The sequence below is a fragment of the Triticum aestivum genome, chromosome 6B (assembly GCF_018294505.1).
Source record: "Triticum aestivum cultivar Chinese Spring chromosome 6B, IWGSC CS RefSeq v2.1, whole genome shotgun sequence".
In the NCBI taxonomy this organism is placed as follows: Eukaryota; Viridiplantae; Streptophyta; class Magnoliopsida; order Poales; family Poaceae; genus Triticum; species Triticum aestivum.
In genome coordinates, this window is record NC_057810.1 from 76,593,967 (window position 1) to 76,615,134 (window position 21,168).

Consider the following 21,168-nt stretch of genomic DNA (forward strand, 5'->3'; position numbering starts at 1 on the left):
GGGTTCTTCAGTTAGCAATTGCTTTCAGCTGATACACACCGTTTTTCCGGATCGGTCCATCTGTCGGCCGATCGCCGAGCAGCCTCTAGTGAAAGGTAGCTTTCTTCTGAGCCCATCCAAGAACAACCATGACATTGACACCAAGCAGTCTAGGTTTATGTAATTCTGTTAGCTCACACTTGATTTTGATCCTCTGCTTGCTGATCAGCTGATGGTCATGATGGTACTGGTACTATATAATGTACTGTACTAACTTTGCTGCTTGCAATCGTGTGTAGTCTGAAGTTTCTTGCAGCCCGTGACACCGCGGTGACATCAACAAATCCTATCCTGATTCCTGACCGCGCTCGGTGGCGGCGCTCGGCGACATCCCTTCCTCCATCCCTCTCAACTCCCCCTCCATCGGGTAATTAAACCAGCCATGTCGATCGCCATTATTTTTGGTCGGAGCTCTGCTGAGTGTTGATTTTGTTGGTTTGTCAGGATGCACGCGCAGGCACTACTGTCGAACCAGCCGATCTGGCAGAGCAGCGGCGGGGCGCCGGGTCCGGATCTCCCCACGGGCTGCGAGACTGCCGCCAGCGGCGGCGAGAAGACGCGGCTCCTCGTCCCCGTCGCCGGCGGGATCGTCGAGCTCTTCGCGTCGAGATATGTACGTGCGTGCGTGCGCGCGTGCGTGGCCGGTGATGGGAAATATATTCGGTTAGTTTGGAAGTAGTTAGGGAGCACGCCGTTCGCGTGAGCCGACGCGACGGCGGCGGCAACGACGGTGCACCGTACGCAACAGCCTTCGCGTTTCCATGGTCCGTATATATATACGGCTGACCTGACGTGACGCGGTGCCATGAATGCAGATGGCGGAGCTGGTCATGGCGCAGTGCGGTGGCGGTGGGCAGGGGTGGCAGGAGATGGAGCCGCCGTCGACGGTGGCGCGGGAGCATCAGCAGCTGCACGGCTCGGGCGTGGGGAGGGCAGATTCGGGGTCGGAGGTGAGCGACATGCAGCTGGGGGACGCCAACGACGACGTCGACGGCGAGACGCAGAGGGGCTCCGGCAAGGACGGCGGCCGGAAGCAGCAGCAGTGCAAGAACCTCGAGGCGGAGCTGAAGCGGCGCAAGAAACTCACCGACCGCCTCTACAAGCTCCGCCCTCGTCCCCAACATCACCAAGGTAATCATCGTCATCCATGGCCGCCGCCCTGTTTCGTGTTGGGGCTGACGAGCTCACGACACGCCGGCGATCACCGGAGACAAGAAATCACGGCAAGGGAGAAAACAGAGACAATATGGTGGCGCACAAACACCCTGCCGCATCAACGGCTTTTTCTGTTTTTCTACTCGAGCTCGAACTCGATCTGCCCGTCACGTTACACAGGAGGGAGTGGGCTTTACGCACGCGCACTGACGCGCATGCCGTGGCCCCGACGCACCCACTCACAGACTAGCCACGTCCCACGCACCCCAGCACACGCGCCCTATGCGGTCAGATCCAGCCCCTGACGCGGTTGCTCCTCTGCAGTTCACGCCAACTGACACACACACGGTACACATGCACATGCACACCCCTGTGCCACAAACGAACGCACACGCCATGGACCCGATGCGGCCCGGACCACACCTGACGCGCCCAATGCCACACCTGCACAGGCACGGAACGCGGTCCGCCGCGGCTTATTACCCAACAATCACCCCCTAAGCCACGGCCTGTACAAGGTGAAGCATTGGGAGGGATCTATAGCATGTGATCGGTAGTTTGATCCCTAGTGATCTCCACTTAAAATAATGATCCTAAAAGACATGGAGCATGCACGTACTGGGCCAAGTGATTTTAGGGCTTCTTTGGATCACAGGATTTGCAAAACAAAGGAATAGGAAAAATGGAGGATTTGATTGCCATGACATAGCCAATCCTGTGGATTTTTTCCAGAGGTCAGACCTCATGTGTAAATTCCTTTGGAATCAGCACCTTGGAGACCCAATCCTGAGGAATTTTAATGGCCCAATCCTTTGATCCAAATGCGTTTCATAGGAAACAATCCTGAGGATTGATATCCCATGAAAATCCTGTAAAAATCCTTCAATCCAAAGAAGGCCTTACAAAGGGAAATAGAAGGCATGTGCTAGGGATCTCTGTGTCTGACTAGGGGCATGGGGCGTGGGGAATGATTGGGATAGATTTTGTTTTTTTAGGAAAAATCACCTCGCGAGGTGGGACTGCATGAGGTGTGACATGGCTTGGTGTGTTTTGGATATTGAGGTGTCCATCCTGCAACTTGAGATAAATCAAGTAGTGCGGGTTTTTTTTTTTTTTTGCAAAAAGTGGGGGTAAAGTATATAGGATTCTTGTAATATTCTCACTTACGGTTAAGCATGTCCATACAGGCATAAACCATATTATAAACATAGTATATATTTGGTTCTGCAAACAGGATTTCTTGTGCAAATGCGACAAGGAACACTCTGATTTCTTAAAACGCAGAGCATTCAGTGAATATTCTTATGATGTTGCTCTGCCATCTTTCTCAACTACCAGCAGACAAGGAGCAAAATGGTTGAACAGCTTGGCACTAACATATACTAGTACTGATTGCAGTGATTTTTCTTTTCACTGTCATATAAAGCGCATTTGTCATTCTTAAATAATGTCCATACCACCCTTTTTCTTTCACTCGTTTGATTTGATGGCGTCGATTCAACCACACTTATTTCTTGCTACTTTCGAAAGGGTTCATCATGGCTGTCATCATTTCTAAAGGCACAGGGTTCTTCAGGCTCCTATGATCCCGTAACCTTCACAGAGTGGTGCTTACTCCATCTCTTGAACATAAAGCGTGTGTTAGCCTTTAGCAGATTCTTACTCAGTTTAACGTAAAATGTGCATCATCTGAAAAGCTTCAAGGCTTGTGATGGCTTTGGCATGCTTTTGAGAATTAAAACTAGGAGCACCATGCAAAGCATCAACCTCTTTAAAAATCTTTGAAATACCCCTGAGGCTCTCCTTGACAGTTACACCGGCTCTTTGGAATGCTTCATCTTGTACGTGGAAGATCACATGTTATTTGTGAAACGAAAATGGTTGTTTTATAATTTAGTTAACATGCGCACGACAAAAAAATCTTCATCAAGGTTCTTCATGGGGCTCTCCATGTCCTCCTTTTGTATTCCCTGGTTAGAATGGTCCTTCGCAGCGATCTCCGTGACATCCTTCTGTTTTCCCTGGTCAGAACCATTATCAGCCTTCTCAGTAGGGGCCTCCATTGGGTCTGAAGGTGCTCAGAGGTCAGAAAGATGTATGTCCTCCACTGCTGGGAATATTCATAATGGTGGTTCTTAAAAAAACATGTTAGTATGGGGTGTTTGGATAGTAAAGTTATTTAGAAAAAACCTTCTTCACATATTTCTCCAATTATAATAATCTCATAATTAGATAATTTACATCATAATGTTATGCTTATGTACAATTCTTTGATGAGGTCCACCAGGAGCTTGCCATGTGTAAGGGTACGCCTAAGACACTCGTCCATTTTTTTTCAAGGGTGCACATCTTATCGACTTGTTGTGCACCGGCCTCCCGCACGATGGACCCAACTTCTTTCAAACAACCAATACATGGTCGACGAGTACCTTAGCTTGCAACTTTGGAGCAGTTAGAAGCATATAACTTCAATAGTAGTTGCAATATTACAATATATATTTATGCCTGATGTAACCACTAGTGCAGGCGACTGCTATGCAAATGATTTTTACCCCCTTTCCGTGACAGACTTTTAAACTGTCGTCTTGCCTGTTTGTGCGATAGGGGTCCATCCCACACAACCCATAAAATGTCGGCGATGCTGGAAATATGCCCTAGAGGCAATAATAAAAGGATTATTATTATATTTCCTTGTTCATGATAATTGTCTTTTATTCATGCTATAATTGTATTATCCGGAAATCGTAATACACGTGTGAATACATAGACCACAATACGTCCCTAGAAAGCCTCTAGTTGACTAGCTCGTTGGTCAACGGATAGTCATGGTTTCCTGACTATGGACATTAGATGTCGTTGACAACGGGATCACATCATTAGGAGAATGATGTGATGGACAAGACCCAATCCTAAGCATAGCACAAGATCGTGTAGTTTGTTTTGCTAGAGCTTTTCCAATGTCAAGTATCTTTTCCTTAGACCATGAGATTGTGTAACTCCCGGATACTGTAGGAGTGCTTTGGGTGTACAAAATGTCACAACGTAACTGGGTGACTATAAAGGTGCACTACAGGTATCTCCGAAAGTGTCTGTTGGGTTGACACGGATCGATATTGGGATTTGTCACTCCGTATGACGGAGAGGTATCTCTGGGCCCACTCGGTAATGCATCATCATAATGAGCTCAAAGTGACCAAGTGTTTGGTCACGGGATCATGCATTACGGTACGAGTAAAAGTGACTTGCCGGTAACGAGACTGAACAAGGTATTGGGATACCGACGATCGAGTCTCGGGCAAGTAACGTACCGTTTAACAAAGGGAATTGTATGTGGGGTTGATTGAATCCTCGACATCGTGGTTCATCCGATGAGATCATCGAGGAGCATGTGGGAGCCAACATGGGTATCCAGATCCCGCTGTTGGTTATTGACCGGAGAGCCATCTCGGTCATGTCTGCATGTCTCCCGAACCCGTAGGGTCTACACACTTAAGGTTCGGTGACGCTAGGGTTCTTAGGAAGACTTGTATGTGATTACCGAATGTTGTTCGGAGTCCCGGATGAGATCCCGTACGTCACCAGGAGTTCCGGAATGGTCCGGAGGTAAAGATTTATATATGGGAAGTTGTCATACGGTCACCGGAAAGTTTCGGGGGCATATCGGTATTGTACCGGGGCCACCGGCCGGAGGGGTTCCGGGGGTCCACCGGGAGGGGCCACCCCTCTCGGCGGGCCTCATGGGCCGTAGGGGGCAGGGAACCAGCCCCTGGAGGGCTGGGCGCCCCCCCCTTGGGCCCATGCGCCTAGGGTTGGGGGGGGGGGGCTAGTGGGGCCGCCCCCCTTGCTTGGGGGGCAAGCCCCCTCCCTTGGCCGCCGCCCCCCCTGTAGTTCTCATCTAGAGGGGGCCGGCCCCCTTCCCCCTTCCCCTATAAATAGAGGGGCGAGGGGAGGGTTGCACACTACATCCAAGGCGCTGCCCCTCCCCTCCCCAACACCTCTCCTCCTCCATTAAGTGCTTGGCGAAGCCCTGTCGGAGTACTACCTCTCCACCATCACCATGCCGTCGTGCTGCTGCTGGAGCCTTCTTCCTCAACCTCTCCTTCCCCCTTGCTGGATCAAGAAGGAGGAGACGTTATCCGCTCCGTACGTGTATTGAACGCGGAGGTGCTGTCCGTTCGGCACTTGGTCATCGGTGATTTGGATCACGACGAGTACGACTCCATCATCCCCGTTCTCTTGAGCGCTTCCGCACGCGATCTACAAGTGGTATGTAGATGCAATCTCTCTCCTATCACTCGTTGCTTAGATGAACTCATAGATGGATCTTGGTGAAACCGTAGGAATTTTTTTATTTTCTGCAACGTTCCCCATCAGTGGTATCAGAGCTAGGTCTATGCGTAGTTCTTTATTGCACGAGTAGAACACAATTTTGTTGTGGGCGTAGATCTTATCAACTTGCTTGTCGCTACTAGTCTTATTTTGCTTCAGCGGTATTGTGGGATGAAGCGGCCCGGACCGACCTTACACGTACGCTTACGTGAGACAGGTTCCACCGACTGACATGCACTAGTTGCATAAGGTGGCTAGCGGGTGTCTGTCTCTCCCACTTTAGTTGGAGCGGATTCGACGAAAAGGGTCCTTATGAAGGGTAAATAGAAGTTGACAAAATCACGTTGTGGTTATTCGTAGGTAAGAAAACGTTCTTGCTAGAACCCAATTGCAGCCACGTAAAAGATGCAACGACAATTAGAGGACGTCTAACTTGTTTTTGCAGCAATTGTCATGTGATGTGATATGGCCAAAAGTTGTGATGAATGATGAATGATATATTGTGATGTATGAGATCATGTTCTTGTAGTAGGAATCACGACTTGCATGTCGATGAGTATGACAACCGGCAGGAGCCATAGGAGTTGTCTTTATTTTTGTATGACCTGCGTGTCATTGAAGAACGCCATGTAAATTACTCTACTTTATTGCTAAACGCGTTAGCCATAGAAGTAGAAGTAGTCGTTGGCGTGACAACTTCATGAAGACACGATGATGGAGATCATGGTGTCATGCCGGTGACGAAGATGATCATGGAGCCCCGAAGATGGAGATCAAAGGAGCTATATGATATTGGCCATATCATGTCACTATTATATTATGTTTATGCATCTTGTTTACTTAGAACGACGGTAGTAAATAAGATGATCCCTTATAATAATTTCAAGAAAGTGTCCCCCCTAACTGTGCGCCGTTGCTAAAGTTCGTCGTTTCAAAGCACCATGTGATGATCGGGTGTGATAGATCCTTACGTTCACATACAACGGGTGTAAGACAGTTTTGCACATGCAAAACACTTAGGGTTAACTTGACGAGCCTAGCATGTACAGACATGGCCTCGGAACACAGAGACCGAAAGGTCGAACATGAGTCGTATGGAAGATACGATCAACATGGAGATGTTCACCGATGATGACTAGTCCGTCTCACGTGATGATCGGACACGGCCTAGTCGACTCGGATTGTGTAACACTTAGATGACTAGAGGGATGTCAATTTGAGTGGGAGTTCATTAAATAATTTGATTAGATGAACTTAATTATCATGAACTTAGTCTAAAGTCTTTGCAAAATATGTCTTGTAGATCAAATGGCCAACGCTCATGTCAACATGAACTTCAACGCGTTCCTAGAGAAAACCAAGCTGAAAGATGATGGCAGCAACTATTCGGACTGGGTCCGGAACCTGAGGATCATCCTCATAGCAGCCAAGAAAGATTATGTCCTAGAAGCACCGCTAGGTGAAGCACCAATCCCAGAGAACCAAGATGTTATGAACACTTGGCAGTCACGTGCTGATGATTACTCCCTCGTTCAGTGCGGCATGCTTTACAGCTTAGAACCGGGGCTCCAAAAGCGTTTTGAGCGACACGGAGCATATGAGATGTTCGAGGAGCTGAAAATGGTTTTTCAAGCTCATGCCCGGGTCGAGAGATATGAAGTCTCCGACAAGTTCTATAGTTGTAAGATGGAGGAAAACAGTTCTGTCAGTGAGCACATACTCAAAATGTCTGGGTTGCATAACCGCTTGTCCCAGCTGGAGATCAACCTCCCGGTCGAGGCGGTCATTGACAAAATCCTTCAGTCGCTCCCACCGAGCTACAAGAGCTTTGTGTTGAACTACAATATGCAGGGGATGGTGAAGACCATTCCTGAAGTATTTTCAATGCTGAAGTCAGCAGAGGTTGAAATCAAGAAAGAACATCAAGTGTTGATGGTCAATAAGACCACTAAGTTCAAGAAGGGCAAGGGTAAGAAGAACTTCAAGAAGGACGACAAAGATGTTGCCGCGCCCGGTAAGCCAGTTGCCGGGAAGAAGTCAAAGAATGGACCCAAGCCTGAGACTGAGTGCTTTTATTGCAAAGGGAAGGGTCACTGGAAGCGGAACTGCCCCAAATACTTAGTGGACAAGAAGGCCGGCAACACTAAAGGTATATGTGATATACATGTAATTGATGTGTACCTTACCAGTACTCGTAGTAACTCCTGGGTATTTGATACCGATGCCGTTGCTTATATTTGTAACTCATAGCAGGAGCTGCGGAATAAGCGGAGACTGGCGAAGGACGAGGTGACGATACGCGTCGGGAATGGTTCCAAGGTCGATGTGATTGCCGTCGGCACGCTACCTCTACATTTACCTACGGGATTAGTTTTAAACCTCAATAGTTGTTATTTAGTGCCAAGTTTGAGCATGAACATTGTATCTGGATCTTGTTTGATGCGAGATCGCTACTCATTTAAATCCGAGAATAATGGTTGTTCCATTTATATGAGAGATATGTTTTATGGTCATGCCCCGATGGTCAATGGTTTATTCTTAATGAATCTCGAACGTAATGTTACACATATTCATAGTGTGAATACCAAAAGATGTAAAGTAGATAACGATAGTCCCACATACTTGTGGCACTGCCGCCTTGGTCACATTGGTGTCAAGCGCATGAAGAAGCTCCATGCTGATGGACTTTTAGAGTGTCTCGATTGTGAATCATTTGACACATGCGAACCATGCCTCATGTGCAAAATGACCAAGACTCCGTTCTCCGGAACAATGGAGCGAGCAACCAACTTATTGGAAATCATACATACTGATGTGTGTGGTCCAATGAGCGTTGAGGCTCGCAGAGGATATCGTTATGTTCTCACTCTCACTGATGACTTGAGTAGATATGGGTATGTCTACTTGATGAAACACAAGTCTAAGACCTTTGAAAAGTTCAAGGAGTTTCAGAATGAAGTAGAGAATCAACGTGACCGAAATATAAAATTCATACGATCGGATCGTGGAGGAGAATATTTAAGTCACGAATTTGGTACGCACTTAAGGAAATGTGGAATCGTTTCACAACTCACGCCGCCTGGACCACCTCAGTGTAACGGTGTGTCTGAACGTCGTAATCGCACTCTATGGGATATGGTGCGATCTATGATGTCTCTTATCGATTTACCGCTATCATTTTGGGGATACGCTCTAGAGATAGCTACATTCACTTTAAATAGGGCACCGTCTAAATCCGTTGAGACGACACCGTATGAATTATGGTTTGGGAAGAAACCTAAGCTGTCGTTTCTAAAAGTTTGGGGATGCGATGCTTATGTCAAGAAACTTCAACCTGAAAAGCTCGAACCCAAGTCAGAAAAATGCGTCTTCATAGGATACCCTAAGGAAACCATTGGGTATACCTTATACCTTAGATCCAAAGGCAAGATCTTTGTTGCCAAGAACGGATCCTTTCTGGAAAAAGAGTTTCTCTCGAAAGGAGTAAGTGGGAGGAAAGTAGAACTCGATGAAGTACTACCTCTTGTACCGGAAAGTAGTGCAGCTCAGGAAAATGTTCCTGTGGTGCCTACACCGACTGGAGAGGAAATTAATGATGATGATCAAGGTACTTCGGATCAAGTTGCTACTGAACTTCGTAGGTCCACAAGGACACGTTCCACACCAGAGTGGTATGGCAACCCTGTCCTGGAAATCATGTTGTTAGACAACGGTGAACCTTTGAACTATGAAGAAGCGATGGCGGGCCTAGATTACAACAAATGGCTAGAAGCCATGCAATCCGAGATAGAATCCATGTATGAAAACAAAGTATGGACTTTGACTAACTTGCCCGTTGATCGGCAAGCGATAGAAAACAAATGGATCTTTAAGAAGAAGACGGACGCAAATGGAAATGTCACCATGTACAAAGCTTGACTTGTTGCTAAGGGTTATCGACAAGTTCAAGGGATTGACTACGATGAGACCTTCTCTCCCGTAGCGAAGCTTAAGTCCGTCCGAATCATGTTAGCAATTGCCGCATACTATGATTATGAGATATGGCAGATGGACGTCAAAACGGCATTCCTTAACGGTTATCTTAAGGAAGAGCTGTATATGATGCAGCTGGAAGGTTTTGTCGATCCTAAGAATGCTAACAAAGTATGCAAGCTCCAGCGATCCATTTATGGGCTGGTGCAAGCATCTCAGAGTTGGAACATTCGCTTTGATGAAATGATCAAAGTGTTTGGGTTTATGCAGACTTATGGAGAAGCCTGCGTTTACAAGAAAGTGAGTGGGAGCTCTGTAGCATTTCTCATATTATATGTAGATGACATACTTTTGATGGGAAATGATATAGAATTCTTGGACAGCATTAAGGCCTACTTGAATAAGTGTTTTTCAATGAAGGACCTCGGAGAAGCTGCGTACACATTAGGCATCAAGATCTATAGGGATAGATCGAGATGCCTCATAGGTCTTTCACAAAGCACATACCTTGATAAGATTTTCAAGAAGTTCAAAATGGATCAGTCCAAGAAAGGGTTCTTGCCTGTATTGCAAGGTGTGAGATTGAGCTCGGCTCAATGCCTGACCACGGCAAAAGATAAAGAAGAGATGAGCGTCATCCCCTATGCCTCAGCCATAGGATCTATTATGTATGCCTTGCTGTGTACCAGACCTGATGTAAACCTTGCCATAAGTTTGGTAGGAAGGTACCAAAGTAATCCCGGAAAGAAACACTGGACAACGGTCGAGAATATCCTGAAATACCTGAAAAGGACAAAGGACATGTTTCTCGTTTATGGAGGTGACGAAGAGCTCATCGTAAAGGGTTACGTCGACGCTAGCTTCGACACAGATCTGGATGACTCTAAGTCACAAACCGGATACGTGTATATGTTGAATGGTGGGGCAGTAAGCTGGTGCAGCTGCAAGCGGAGCGTCGTGGCGGGATCTACACGTGAAGCGGAGTACATGGTAGCCTCGGAGGCAGCGCATGAAGCAATCTGGGTGAAGGAGTTCATCACCGACCTAGGAGTCATACCCAATGCATCGGGGCTGATCAAACTCTTCTGTGACAACACCGGAGCTATTGCCCTTGCCAAGGAGCCCAGGTTTCACAAGAAGACCAGGCACATCAAGCGTCGTTTCAACTCCATCCGTGAAAATGTTCAAGATGGAGACATAGATATGCAAAGTACATACGGATCTAAATGTCGCAGATCCGTTGACTAAACCTCTTCCGCGAGCAAAACATGATCAACACCAGAACTCTATGGGTGTTCGATTCATCACAATGTAACTAGATTATTGACTCTAGTGCAAGTGGGAGACTGTTTGAAATATGCCCTAGAGGCAATAATAAAAGGATTATTATTATATTTCCCTGTTCATGATAATTGTCTTTTATTCATGCTATAATTGTATTATCCGGAAATCGTAATACATGTGTGAATACATAGACCACAATACGTCCCTAGAAAGCCTCTAGTTGACTAGCTCGTTGGTCAACGGATAGTCATGGTTTCCTGACTATGGACATTAGATGTCGTTGACAACGGGATTACATCATTAGGAGAATGATGTGATGGACAAGACCCAATCCTAAGCATAGCACAAGATCGTGTAGTTCGTTTTGCTAGAGCTTTTCCAATGTCAAGTATCTTTTCCTTAGACCATGAAATCGTGTAACTCCCGGATACCGTAGGAGTGCTTTGGGTGTACAAAATGTCACAACGTAACTGGGTGACTATAAAGGTGCACTACAGGTATCTCCGAAAGTGTCTGTTGGGTTGACACGGATCAAGACTAGGATTTGTCACTCCGTATGACGGAGAGGTATCTCTGGGCCCACTCGGTAATGCATCATCATAATGAGCTCAAAGTGACCAAGTGTTTGGTCACGGGATCATGCATTACGGTACGAGTAAAAGTGACTTGCCGGTAACGAGACTGAATGAGGTATTGGGATACCGACGATCGAGTCTCGGGCAAGTAACGTACCGTTTGACAAAGGGAATTGTATGCGGGGTTGATTGAATCCTCGACATCCTGGTTCATCCGATGAGATCATCGAGGAGCATGTGGGAGCCAACAAGGGTATCCAGATCCCGCTGTTGGTTATTGACCGGAGAGCCGTCTCGGTCATGTCTGCATGTCTCCCGAACCCGTAGGGTCTACACACTTAAGGTTCGGTGACGCTAGGGTTGCTAGGAAGACTTGTATGTGATTACCGAATGTTGTTCGGAGTCCCGGATGAGATCCCGGACGTCACAAGGAGTTCCGGAATGGTCCGGAGGTAAAGATTTATATATGGGAAGTTGTCATACGGTCACCAGAAAGTTTCGGGGGCATATCGGTATTGCACCGGGGCCACCGGAGGGGTTCCGGGGGTCCACCGGGAGGGGCCACCCCTCTCGGAGGGCCTCATGGGCCGTAGGGGGCAGGGAACCAGCCCCTGGAGGGCTGGGTGCACCCCCCCCTTGGGCCCATGCGCCTAGGGTTGGGGGGGGGGAACCCTAGTGGGGGCGCCCCCCCTTGCTTGGGGGGCAAGCCCCCTCCCTTGGCCGCCGCCCCCCCTCTAGATCTCATCTAGAGAGGGCCGACCCCCTTCCCCCTTCCCCTATAAATAGAGGGGCGAGGGGAGGGCTGCACACTACATCCAAGGCGCAGCCCCTCCCCTCCCCAACACCTCTCCTCCTCCGTTAAGTGCTTGGCGAAGCCCTGTCGGAGTACTGCCTCTCCACCATAACCACACCATCGTGCTGCTACTGGAGCCTTCTGCCTCAACCTCTCCTTCCCCCTTGCTGGATCAAGAAAGAGGAGACGTCATCCGCTCCGTACATGTGTTGAATGCAGAGGTGCTGTCCGTTCGGCACTTGGTCATCGGTGATTTGGATCACGGCTAGTACGATTCCATCATCCCCGTTCTCTTGAACGCTTCCGCACGCGATCTACAAGTGGTATGTAGATGCAATCTCTCTCCTATCACTCGTTGCTTAGTTGAACTCATAGATGGATCTTGGTGAAACTGTAGGAAATTTTTTATTTTCTGCAACGTTCCCCAACAGGCGATAGGTCCTCCTGTCACACACGCGGGGCAAAAAGAGCTCGTGTGCGATCGGGCGAGCCATCGCAGACAATTATATAGACTCAATCATTTTCGTTTGTATGTACATTCCAAATAGTGAATCCTAGACAGACGTTTCTGTTTATCTATACATACCACACAGTGAAACTTAGACAAACGTTTCCGTTTGCATGTACATCAAACACAATTTTTTGCATCACAGCGTTTGTGATAGCGTTGCCATTATAGACGATATTAATAGTTTTATTGTTTGCATTATTAAATGCATCACGCACGGTGCCTAGAAAAAAATGTGTGGCATAGGCTGTCCATCATACATATTTTTATATGTAAAACATTTGCTCAAGATGGCCTAACACAAACAGTTTTCCAGAGGAAGTCGTGTGTGATTGTTCATTGATCCAACACGTTTACTTCCTAGAAATTGTGTGGGTTGTCTGAGGTTATCGCCCATGGTGTTGTCTCAACACTACTGTAGGATGCTGCTAACGCGACACTACGATCAGAGACCCTTTGAACGAAACTATGTGCGATGCAATAATAGAAAATGGTGGTGTAAAAAACCCGTCAAAAAAGGTGCAAAATGTTTGCGATGACAGATGCATCAAACACGGTTCTGATTTTGGTTGTGTGTGCAATTCAGGGCATACTTCAGTTCAATTAACTATTTGCGATGAGGAGGAACAAAAGAAACGGGATGCCAGATGAAGGCGTGGGCGATGTAGAGCATATGGTTCACTCTAATGAACTGTTTGTGATGAGGCGGAACAACAGAAACGGGCAGCCAGATGAAGGTGTGTGCGATATATGACATACGGTTCACTCGGATGAAATGTTTGCTTTGAGCCAAGAGAACAGAAACGGTTCAACTTAACAAGATCTGTGTGATACGTGACGAACTGTTCTGTAATCGGAAATGTGTGGGACGACCGATAACAACACAGACAATTCCTGTTAACAAGCCGTGTGTGTTGTGAGTAAACAATTGCTGGTATACAATTGTCAGTGATTGATGAAATCATCACCGACGGGTTCCATTGTTTAGTCTGTGTGTGATGTGGTTTGCTCTGTCTACAGAGCATCAACATATATACTTAAAAAGACAACATTGCATAACCAAATTAAGCATACAATTACACAAGTGACTACACACATAACATTTTCACACACCAAAGTAAGCAATTACATGCATACTAAACTAGGAGAAACGAGGATCTAATCATCTACTTCTTGTTGCGACAACGCTTGCCATTGCTCTACGTTCGGCTGGATCCCTGGCCGTTTTGGGGAAGGATGCACGTCCTCATGTCAACGATCCACCTGTACATGTCGTAGCACGTGTATGCCTCCTTGGCCACGTACACGACGTGAGCTTTGTCGAGTTTCTTCATCCAGGCCGAGTGTCAGGCACGCTTGTCCTTGTTGCAGGAATCCTTCATGTCTCTGTAGTAGGGGTCGCTGATGGCCTCGGCGAGGTGAACCAGTGAGTCCTTCTCATGCTCCTTGCTGCCCCAGATCTTGTATTGGCCATGGATGCCGACAAGATTCTGGCAGGCGATGCCGGAATTCTTGAGCACCTTGACATCGTTGGTGATGTTCATTGTAGCGAACATGTAGCGGGGGCTGTTGACAAACCTGGCGAAACGCTCACAAGGCCTTGTGGCTAGGCAGTAGTGGTAGACGAGGACATGGTTGCGCATGCACATATCGGCGACGACGACCTCGGGACGAGACTCGGCACAACCGTGGGTGTACTTGAGGTTGAATCCGACCACCTTGTACTTCTCCTCGGCAAGCAACAACTCCATGATGTGGATGGAGTGCTCCACCCAGACCGGGTTGTTGGTGTACAACACCGAGAGCTCCGTGAACCTTCGGTGGGTGTCCACCATGTCATGCATGGTGAACTGCTGCTCTTCATCGACACTTGATACATCTCCAACGTATCTATAGTTTTTGGTTGTTCCATGCTATTATATTATCTGTTTTGGATGTTTAATGGGCTTTAATATGCTCTTTTATATTATTTTTGGGACGAAACTATTAACCGGAGGCCCAGTGCCAGTTTCTAATTTTTTTTGCCTATTTTAGAGTTTTGCAGAAAAGGAATACCAAATGGAATGAAACCTTCGCGATAATCTTTCTTGGACCGAAAGCAAACTAGAAGACTTGGAGTTGAAGTCAGAGACGCAACGAGGCATCCACGAGGCAGGAGGGCGTGCCTGGGGGGTAGGCGCACCTCCCACCCTCATGGGCCCCTCGTAGCTCCACCGACCTAGTTCTTTCGCCTATATATACTCTCATACCCTAAAAACATCAGGGGGAGCCACGAAACCACTTTCCATCGCCGCAACTGTCTGTACCCATGAGATCTCATCTTGGGGCCTTTTCCGGTGATCTGCCGGAGGGGGAATCGATCATGGAGGGCTTCTACATCAACACCATTGCCTCTCTGATGAAGCGTGAGTAGTTTATACCACAGACCTCCGGGTCCATAGTTATTAGCTAGATGGCTTCTTCTCTCTCTTTGATTCTCAATACAAAGTTCTCCTCGATGTTCTTGGAGATCTATTCGATGTAATATTCTTTTGTGATGTGTTTGCCGAGATCCGATGAATTGTGGATTTATGATCAAGATTATCTATGAATATTATTTGGTTCTTCTCTGAATTCTTATATGCATGATTTGGTATCTTTTCAAGTCTCTTCTAATATCGGTCTAGTTTGGCCTACTAGATTGATCTTTCTTGCCATGGGAGAAGTGCTTAGCTTTGGGGTTCAATCTTGCGTTGTCCTTTCCCAGTGACAGTAGGGGCAGCAAGGCACGTATTGTATTGTTGCCATCGAGGATAAAAAGATGGGGTTTATATCATATTTCTTGAGTTTATCCCTCTACATCATGTCATCTTGCTTAATGCGTTACTCTGTTCTTATGAACTTAATACTCTAGATGCATGCTGGATAGCGGTCAATGTGTGGAGTAAGAGTAGTAGATGCAGGCAGGAGTCGGTCTACTTGACACGAACATGATGCCTATGTTCATGATCATTGCCTTAGATGTCATCATAATTATGCGCTTTTCTATCAATTGCTCGGCAGTAATTTGTTCACCCACCGTAATACATGCTATCTCAGGAGAAGCCACTAGGGAAACCTATGGCCCCCGGGTCCCTTTTCCATTATATTGCATCTCTTTTCCATATTATTGAATCTCGTTTACTATTTTGCAATCTTTACTTTCCAATCTATACATCAAAAATACCAAAAATATTTACTTTACTTTTTATCTATCTCTATTAGATCTCACTTTTGTGAGTGCCCGTGAAGGGATTGACAACCCCTTTATCGTGTTGGTTGCAAGGTTCTTGATTGTTTGTGCAGGTATTCGGTGACTTGTGCGTCATCTCCTACTAGATTGATACCTTGGTTCTCAAAACTGAGGGAAATACTTATGCTACTTTACTGCATCACCCTTTCCTCTTCAAGGGAAAAACCTATGCAAGCTCAAGAGGTAGCAATAGTCGCTCGGAGCGCCATTGGAGCCGCGTAGGATACTCTCTAAGAATTTGTCGTGGTGGGTGTGATTCTTGCAATGGTGGGGCGCGATCAAAAGGTTGAAGAGACACAAGGGTTAAATAGCCGATGTAACAAATGGGGGCCAGCCTGCCTGTAATCGTCACGTCTTGTCACGGCGTTCACATCGGAAGATTATAGTGCATGCTTGACAACACTGCATCGCATGCTTCTCATTTGACCATGCGTGGGCTCAAAGAGGCGCCAAACGTATCGTCGGTGAGCCTGTTCCCACGCTACTGCGTAGTTTACCGCGCAAGCTTCCCGCCCGGCTTGGTTTGCCACACGTCGACTAGAAGAGGGACAAATCATGGCCATTTATTGGAAAAAAAGCTTTCTGAAAACAAAGTGTGTGGAATGACTTCGTCATAAGTTTACCCGTGGGTGATGAGGTCAAAGTTACATAGAAGGGTGATGATGGACACTCGAGTGCGATAATTAATTCTGCGCTCTACAGGTCACACGATGGAAGAAACCTATTGTGTGCAATAATGTCGAAGATCGCAGTCGAGTTAGCTATACAGATCGTGTGCTGTGAGATCGACAAGGTAAACCGATTTGAGAATGGTTAATAAAATCTAAGACCATTGCATATTAAGGTTAAAGTAGTGCTACCAATATACGAGTCTCATACGTTGCCATTTAAATGATTGTTCCACAAAAGCTCGAAATATTACAAGGTTCAAATTCCAGAGTTATATGGCTTAAATTGGAAGATTACAAGGTTCAAATTGATATTAGAAATGAAATTCAGCTCAACAGCTACAAACTCTCGCGCTGATCAGCTGAACATGGATATCAGAGAGGTTCAAACTAATATTACCACTTCTAAGTATAGTTTTGAAACCTCACAACTTTTGCAAAAAGGGGTCAGCCACTGAGAAGTCATCTATGGGGTTGACACGATGAATTCAGATTACTCTATCATCTGAAGTTCCAAAATGAAATTCAGCATTTTTGGAGCCTATTCCATTCTGCCACAGGCGCCGGGACCGATCAACAAACCATCCATTTTTGCGAAATAAATGTAGGGCAAACCTCATTACCTGCAGCCTTTGCTGGAAAAGGCAGTGCCTAGGAGGCGCTTAGGCACGCCTAGGCGCTAGGCAATGGCCAAATGCCTTGCCTAGGGCATAAGCAGAAGTCTAGGCAGAGCAAGTAAGAAATTGTCTACCCAAGCGAGAAATCATGCATACTATACTGATATGCCAAAAAAGCCATATTTCAATCGTAGTAGCTGGTAGTTAAAATACTCATATGCCTTGAATTAATAAAATACACATATAATAACCACATATACACCGAGATAGTAAAAATTATATAACCGCCTAGGCTGCGCCTAGGGCGCCTAAGCACTAGACGAAGGCCAACCTCCTCGCTTACGCCTACCGCTTTTTTCAACCTGCAGCACCCTTGCTGTGACAACAAAGAACCTGGAGAATATAATCTCCGGTAAGGTCCCTCGGTAGGATTTCAAAGTAATTTCTGAGAGATGCAGATCTAGGCATTCGACACGATTGTTATGTTGTATCACATTATCCACCATTGGGCCTAATCTTATCTGCAAAAGAAGAAAACGTGTTAGTGCCTAGATGCTATTTTGAACACTACTACAGGCCTATTTGGTTTGCAGGATTTGTAAAATGCACTAACATGCCATCTTCGATCTGACATGATTAACATGGGCATTAACATGCCATCTTCGATCTTCATAAGATGTTGGAGTGGATGAAAAGTTCCCTAAGAAAAGTAGTACAGATGAATCCAAAGGAGAAATGCATATGGATCAAGCATTGTCATTGTAAACTTGGTAAAGGAGACATGCATGTACTAAAATCCTCCAAAAGAATCTTTCAGAAATCATAGTACATTGTCATTGTAAACTTGGAAAAAGGTGTCACAAATTGAACTCCCTTATGGTTAACATTTAACAGGAAAGGAACATCACCTAGATATATAGCTTCTCCGGGCACAGAAAGCATCTCAGGAAACTGACAACTTGCTCCAGGTTGGGGCCGATAGATTCTAGTGCCAAGACCTTCACTATGCGCAGTTTCGGGGTCAAGCTTGTCGAAATCATTTTTTGAATGACAGACGAACAAACATCTTCTAAATTAGAAATAATGTTAATTTGTAGAAGGAGAGGTAGAAGGTGGCTGTTGTACCTGAAAGGGTGGGGATCCAATAACAAGTAAGAAGTATTTGTCAGACGAGTAGCCCAACACTGTCAATTTTGGTGCAGAAATGACATTGATTCTTGTTGGACCTACTTGATCAAGTACAAGTAATCTCTCAAGTGCAGGTGTGTCCTCAATGACCATACCATGGTACACATCCTGTGATGTCTTCCTGCTGAACCAGCAACACACATAAATAGTCCGGAGAGTCATGGAGGTGTTGTGGAATGTTATGAACCCATTGATCGCTTGAAGATGAAGGTACTCGAGTGTAGTACAGCCATGGAGCAGGCGCTCCATACCACCGTTTGAGAGGCACACAACGACGAGCTCGAGGTGCTTCAGTCATGGTAGAATAAGAGCGGGCACATCATTAAGGGGGGATGGCAGTTCCTTAACTTGGCGACGCGCAGCGTGGGCGCGAGGCGGAGTGTGGACGTTGGCAGCGAGCACATATGCCCATCATCAAAAGTGAGCTCCTCGAGCTGATCTAGGGTGGGGGATCGAAACCAGTCGTCAACCTTGGCTCGGTCCCTGCCGTTGGAATAGAACTTGCTCATTCCAAGGCCTCTGGTTGGGCCAAGGTGATCGCCGGGAAAGGACGGTTGTCTGCTCCCCATATTTGATTGCGAGGGGGGAGATGATGATTGTCAACATATCATCAGGGAAGCTACTGATGAAGTCTAGGCCTGCTGGAGTCGCTTGCGGTTCTAGCTCGCCCTGCCACCGCTTGTTGGCAGCCCCATTCTCCACCTCTGGAGTCTCCTTGTCAGCGGCGCTTTCTGATATAAATGAGAGTACAGGGAATATTTAGTTAAAACAAGGCAACAGAAAAGTGTATTGGTAACTAGAAGTTATTAGGTAGGAATATAGTAAGAAAATGGAATAACAATTGGTTGCTTAAATACTACACAATTCATTTGATATTGCTGGGTAAGTCAACATGCAGATAGTTGAAAAGAAAACTTACTTCGAACAGAGTCTGGACGGATGATTTTGATGGGGAAGTTAGCATATATCTCATGACCATGCCCTTTTATGTGCAGTGCAATTTTAGTGTCAGCTTTCAGTACATAAAACTTATAAATTTCTTTATAAAAGCCAGTGCCAATATAGGAGTCACCACATTCATCCAGTCTTACAGTAGCAACGATTGTAAATCCATGGTTTGTGTGTAGTATGACATTCGTGCAGTCTTGATCTATGTAAAGGCAATGATTGTGCACTACATAATCTGTTGCATAGCAAGGGACGCGCTACAGAAAATGGTAGGATTGTTAAAGAAAATATGGTAACGTGCAAATATGGGCCCAAATTGAAATAACTATACAACAGTTGAAATCGAAGGACAAAAATCTATAATTAAACAGATAGGTAAACATGATGTCATGGAAATATGGGAGTAATCGAAAGAAAAATACATCATTAATTTGCTTAATATAGAAACAAGAGGGAAAAAATCCCCTTTGACATATATGGTGCATGTGGCACCTTTTATCCAAGTGTAGCAATATTTAGAATATGTTCAGAATAGTAGGCCATGCCAATCGATTTAGGGTGAGATTGGACATACCACGCGCATCCTCAAGTCATCTGGTATGGTGAGATGGAATATCTTGCGGAGGTCGCAAAGTCCTGATGTGTCGGTGCACTGTACACTTTATGAATGAAAGAAAACCCTCAAATCAGCTCGAATAAAAATGAATTCATGGTGATTTCCGCTGGGTGATTAAAGGAGGCAGATGAACTAGGATAAGAGATGAGATAATATCTCATTAAATTAGTTACCTTGTCGTCCATGAGAAAGAACCCTCAGTACGGCAGGTTCCCCAACCGAGCAGAGCTGGGTCGACCGCGAGCAGCATCGAGAAAGTTGATGGCGATAGATGGTGGCAAGCGGAAGTGGCGAAATGCGGTGGGGTTTGCCGGTAGCTTGGCGGTGGCGGCATGCGTCGAGCTAAGTGGTTACTGCCGCGATAGACGGTGCCATGCATAGACGCGGAGGAGCTTGTGCAGGTGTGAATGGGGACCGGAGGTAGGGGGTGGCAGGCGGGGGTGAGGGTTTTTGTGACGTGGGGATGGCAAGGGTTTTCTTTTTTGTCTTTTGAATTGGGTGGTGAAAGTTTTCTGTCCCACAAAGAATTTCGGAGGCAACAATTTGCTACACTACAGGAATCAGGCACTTTGCCGTCAGCCATGGTTGATGGCAAAGGCATGCCAAGCCAACGGGAAAGACCTTTGCCGTCAGCCAACAGACGGCAACATGTCCGACTGAATAGGCTACGGCAAAGCTCTCTTTGCCATCTGCTGGCGGATGAGAAAGATGCAAAGGCCTTTGTCGTCCGCTAGCAGACAGCAAAGAGCCTGGCAGCGCACGTGGAAGCTTAGGCCCGTTAAGGGGTTAACAGCGTGTTTTGCTGTCAGCTGGCAGGGGACAAAGATGCAAATGTCTTTGTCGTAAGCCAACTGACGGCAAAGCTGCCAAATAGGCCAGCCCAGTGCACGCCAGGTTGCGCAGGTAGCTGCCACGTGTCCGATTTGCCGTCAGCTGGTTGACATCAAAGACCTTCATCGTCTACCAGCATACGACAAAGTCACTGGATACACTACTGGAATCAGGATCTTTGCCGTCAGCCAACTCTTTGTCGTCAACTAGTTGAAGAAAACTGACGGCAAAGAATGAGCTGACGGCAAAGGTCATGTTTTCCGTCAGCCAGCTCTTTGCCGTCTGCCAGCAGACGACATAGAAGCTTTGCCTTCAGCTGGCAGACGGCATAGAGTGTGGGTGGCCCACTAGCGAGGACCACCTAACAGACACTT

General features: G+C 46.5%; 1 protein-coding gene across 3 annotated transcripts; it reads left to right on the plus strand.

The window, feature by feature from the left end:
* The first annotated feature begins 276 nt into the window (after positions 1-276).
* LOC123135889 (transcription factor TDR) lies at positions 277-3,880 on the plus strand. Of its 3 annotated transcripts, XM_044555131.1 has the most exons (4): positions 277-406; positions 484-652; positions 855-1,170; positions 3,482-3,880. In XM_044555131.1, the coding sequence occupies exons 2-4, from the start codon at positions 485-487 to the stop codon at positions 3,496-3,498; spliced, it is 501 nt and encodes a 166-aa protein (XP_044411066.1). In that variant the 5' UTR covers positions 277-406; position 484; the 3' UTR covers positions 3,499-3,880. The 3 variants fall into 3 exon arrangements, with proteins under 3 accessions (XP_044411066.1, XP_044411064.1, XP_044411065.1); XM_044555129.1 differs by having other exon boundaries at positions 855-3,880; XM_044555130.1 differs by having other exon boundaries at positions 391-652; positions 855-3,880.
* The last annotated feature ends 17,288 nt before the right edge of the window (positions 3,881-21,168 follow it).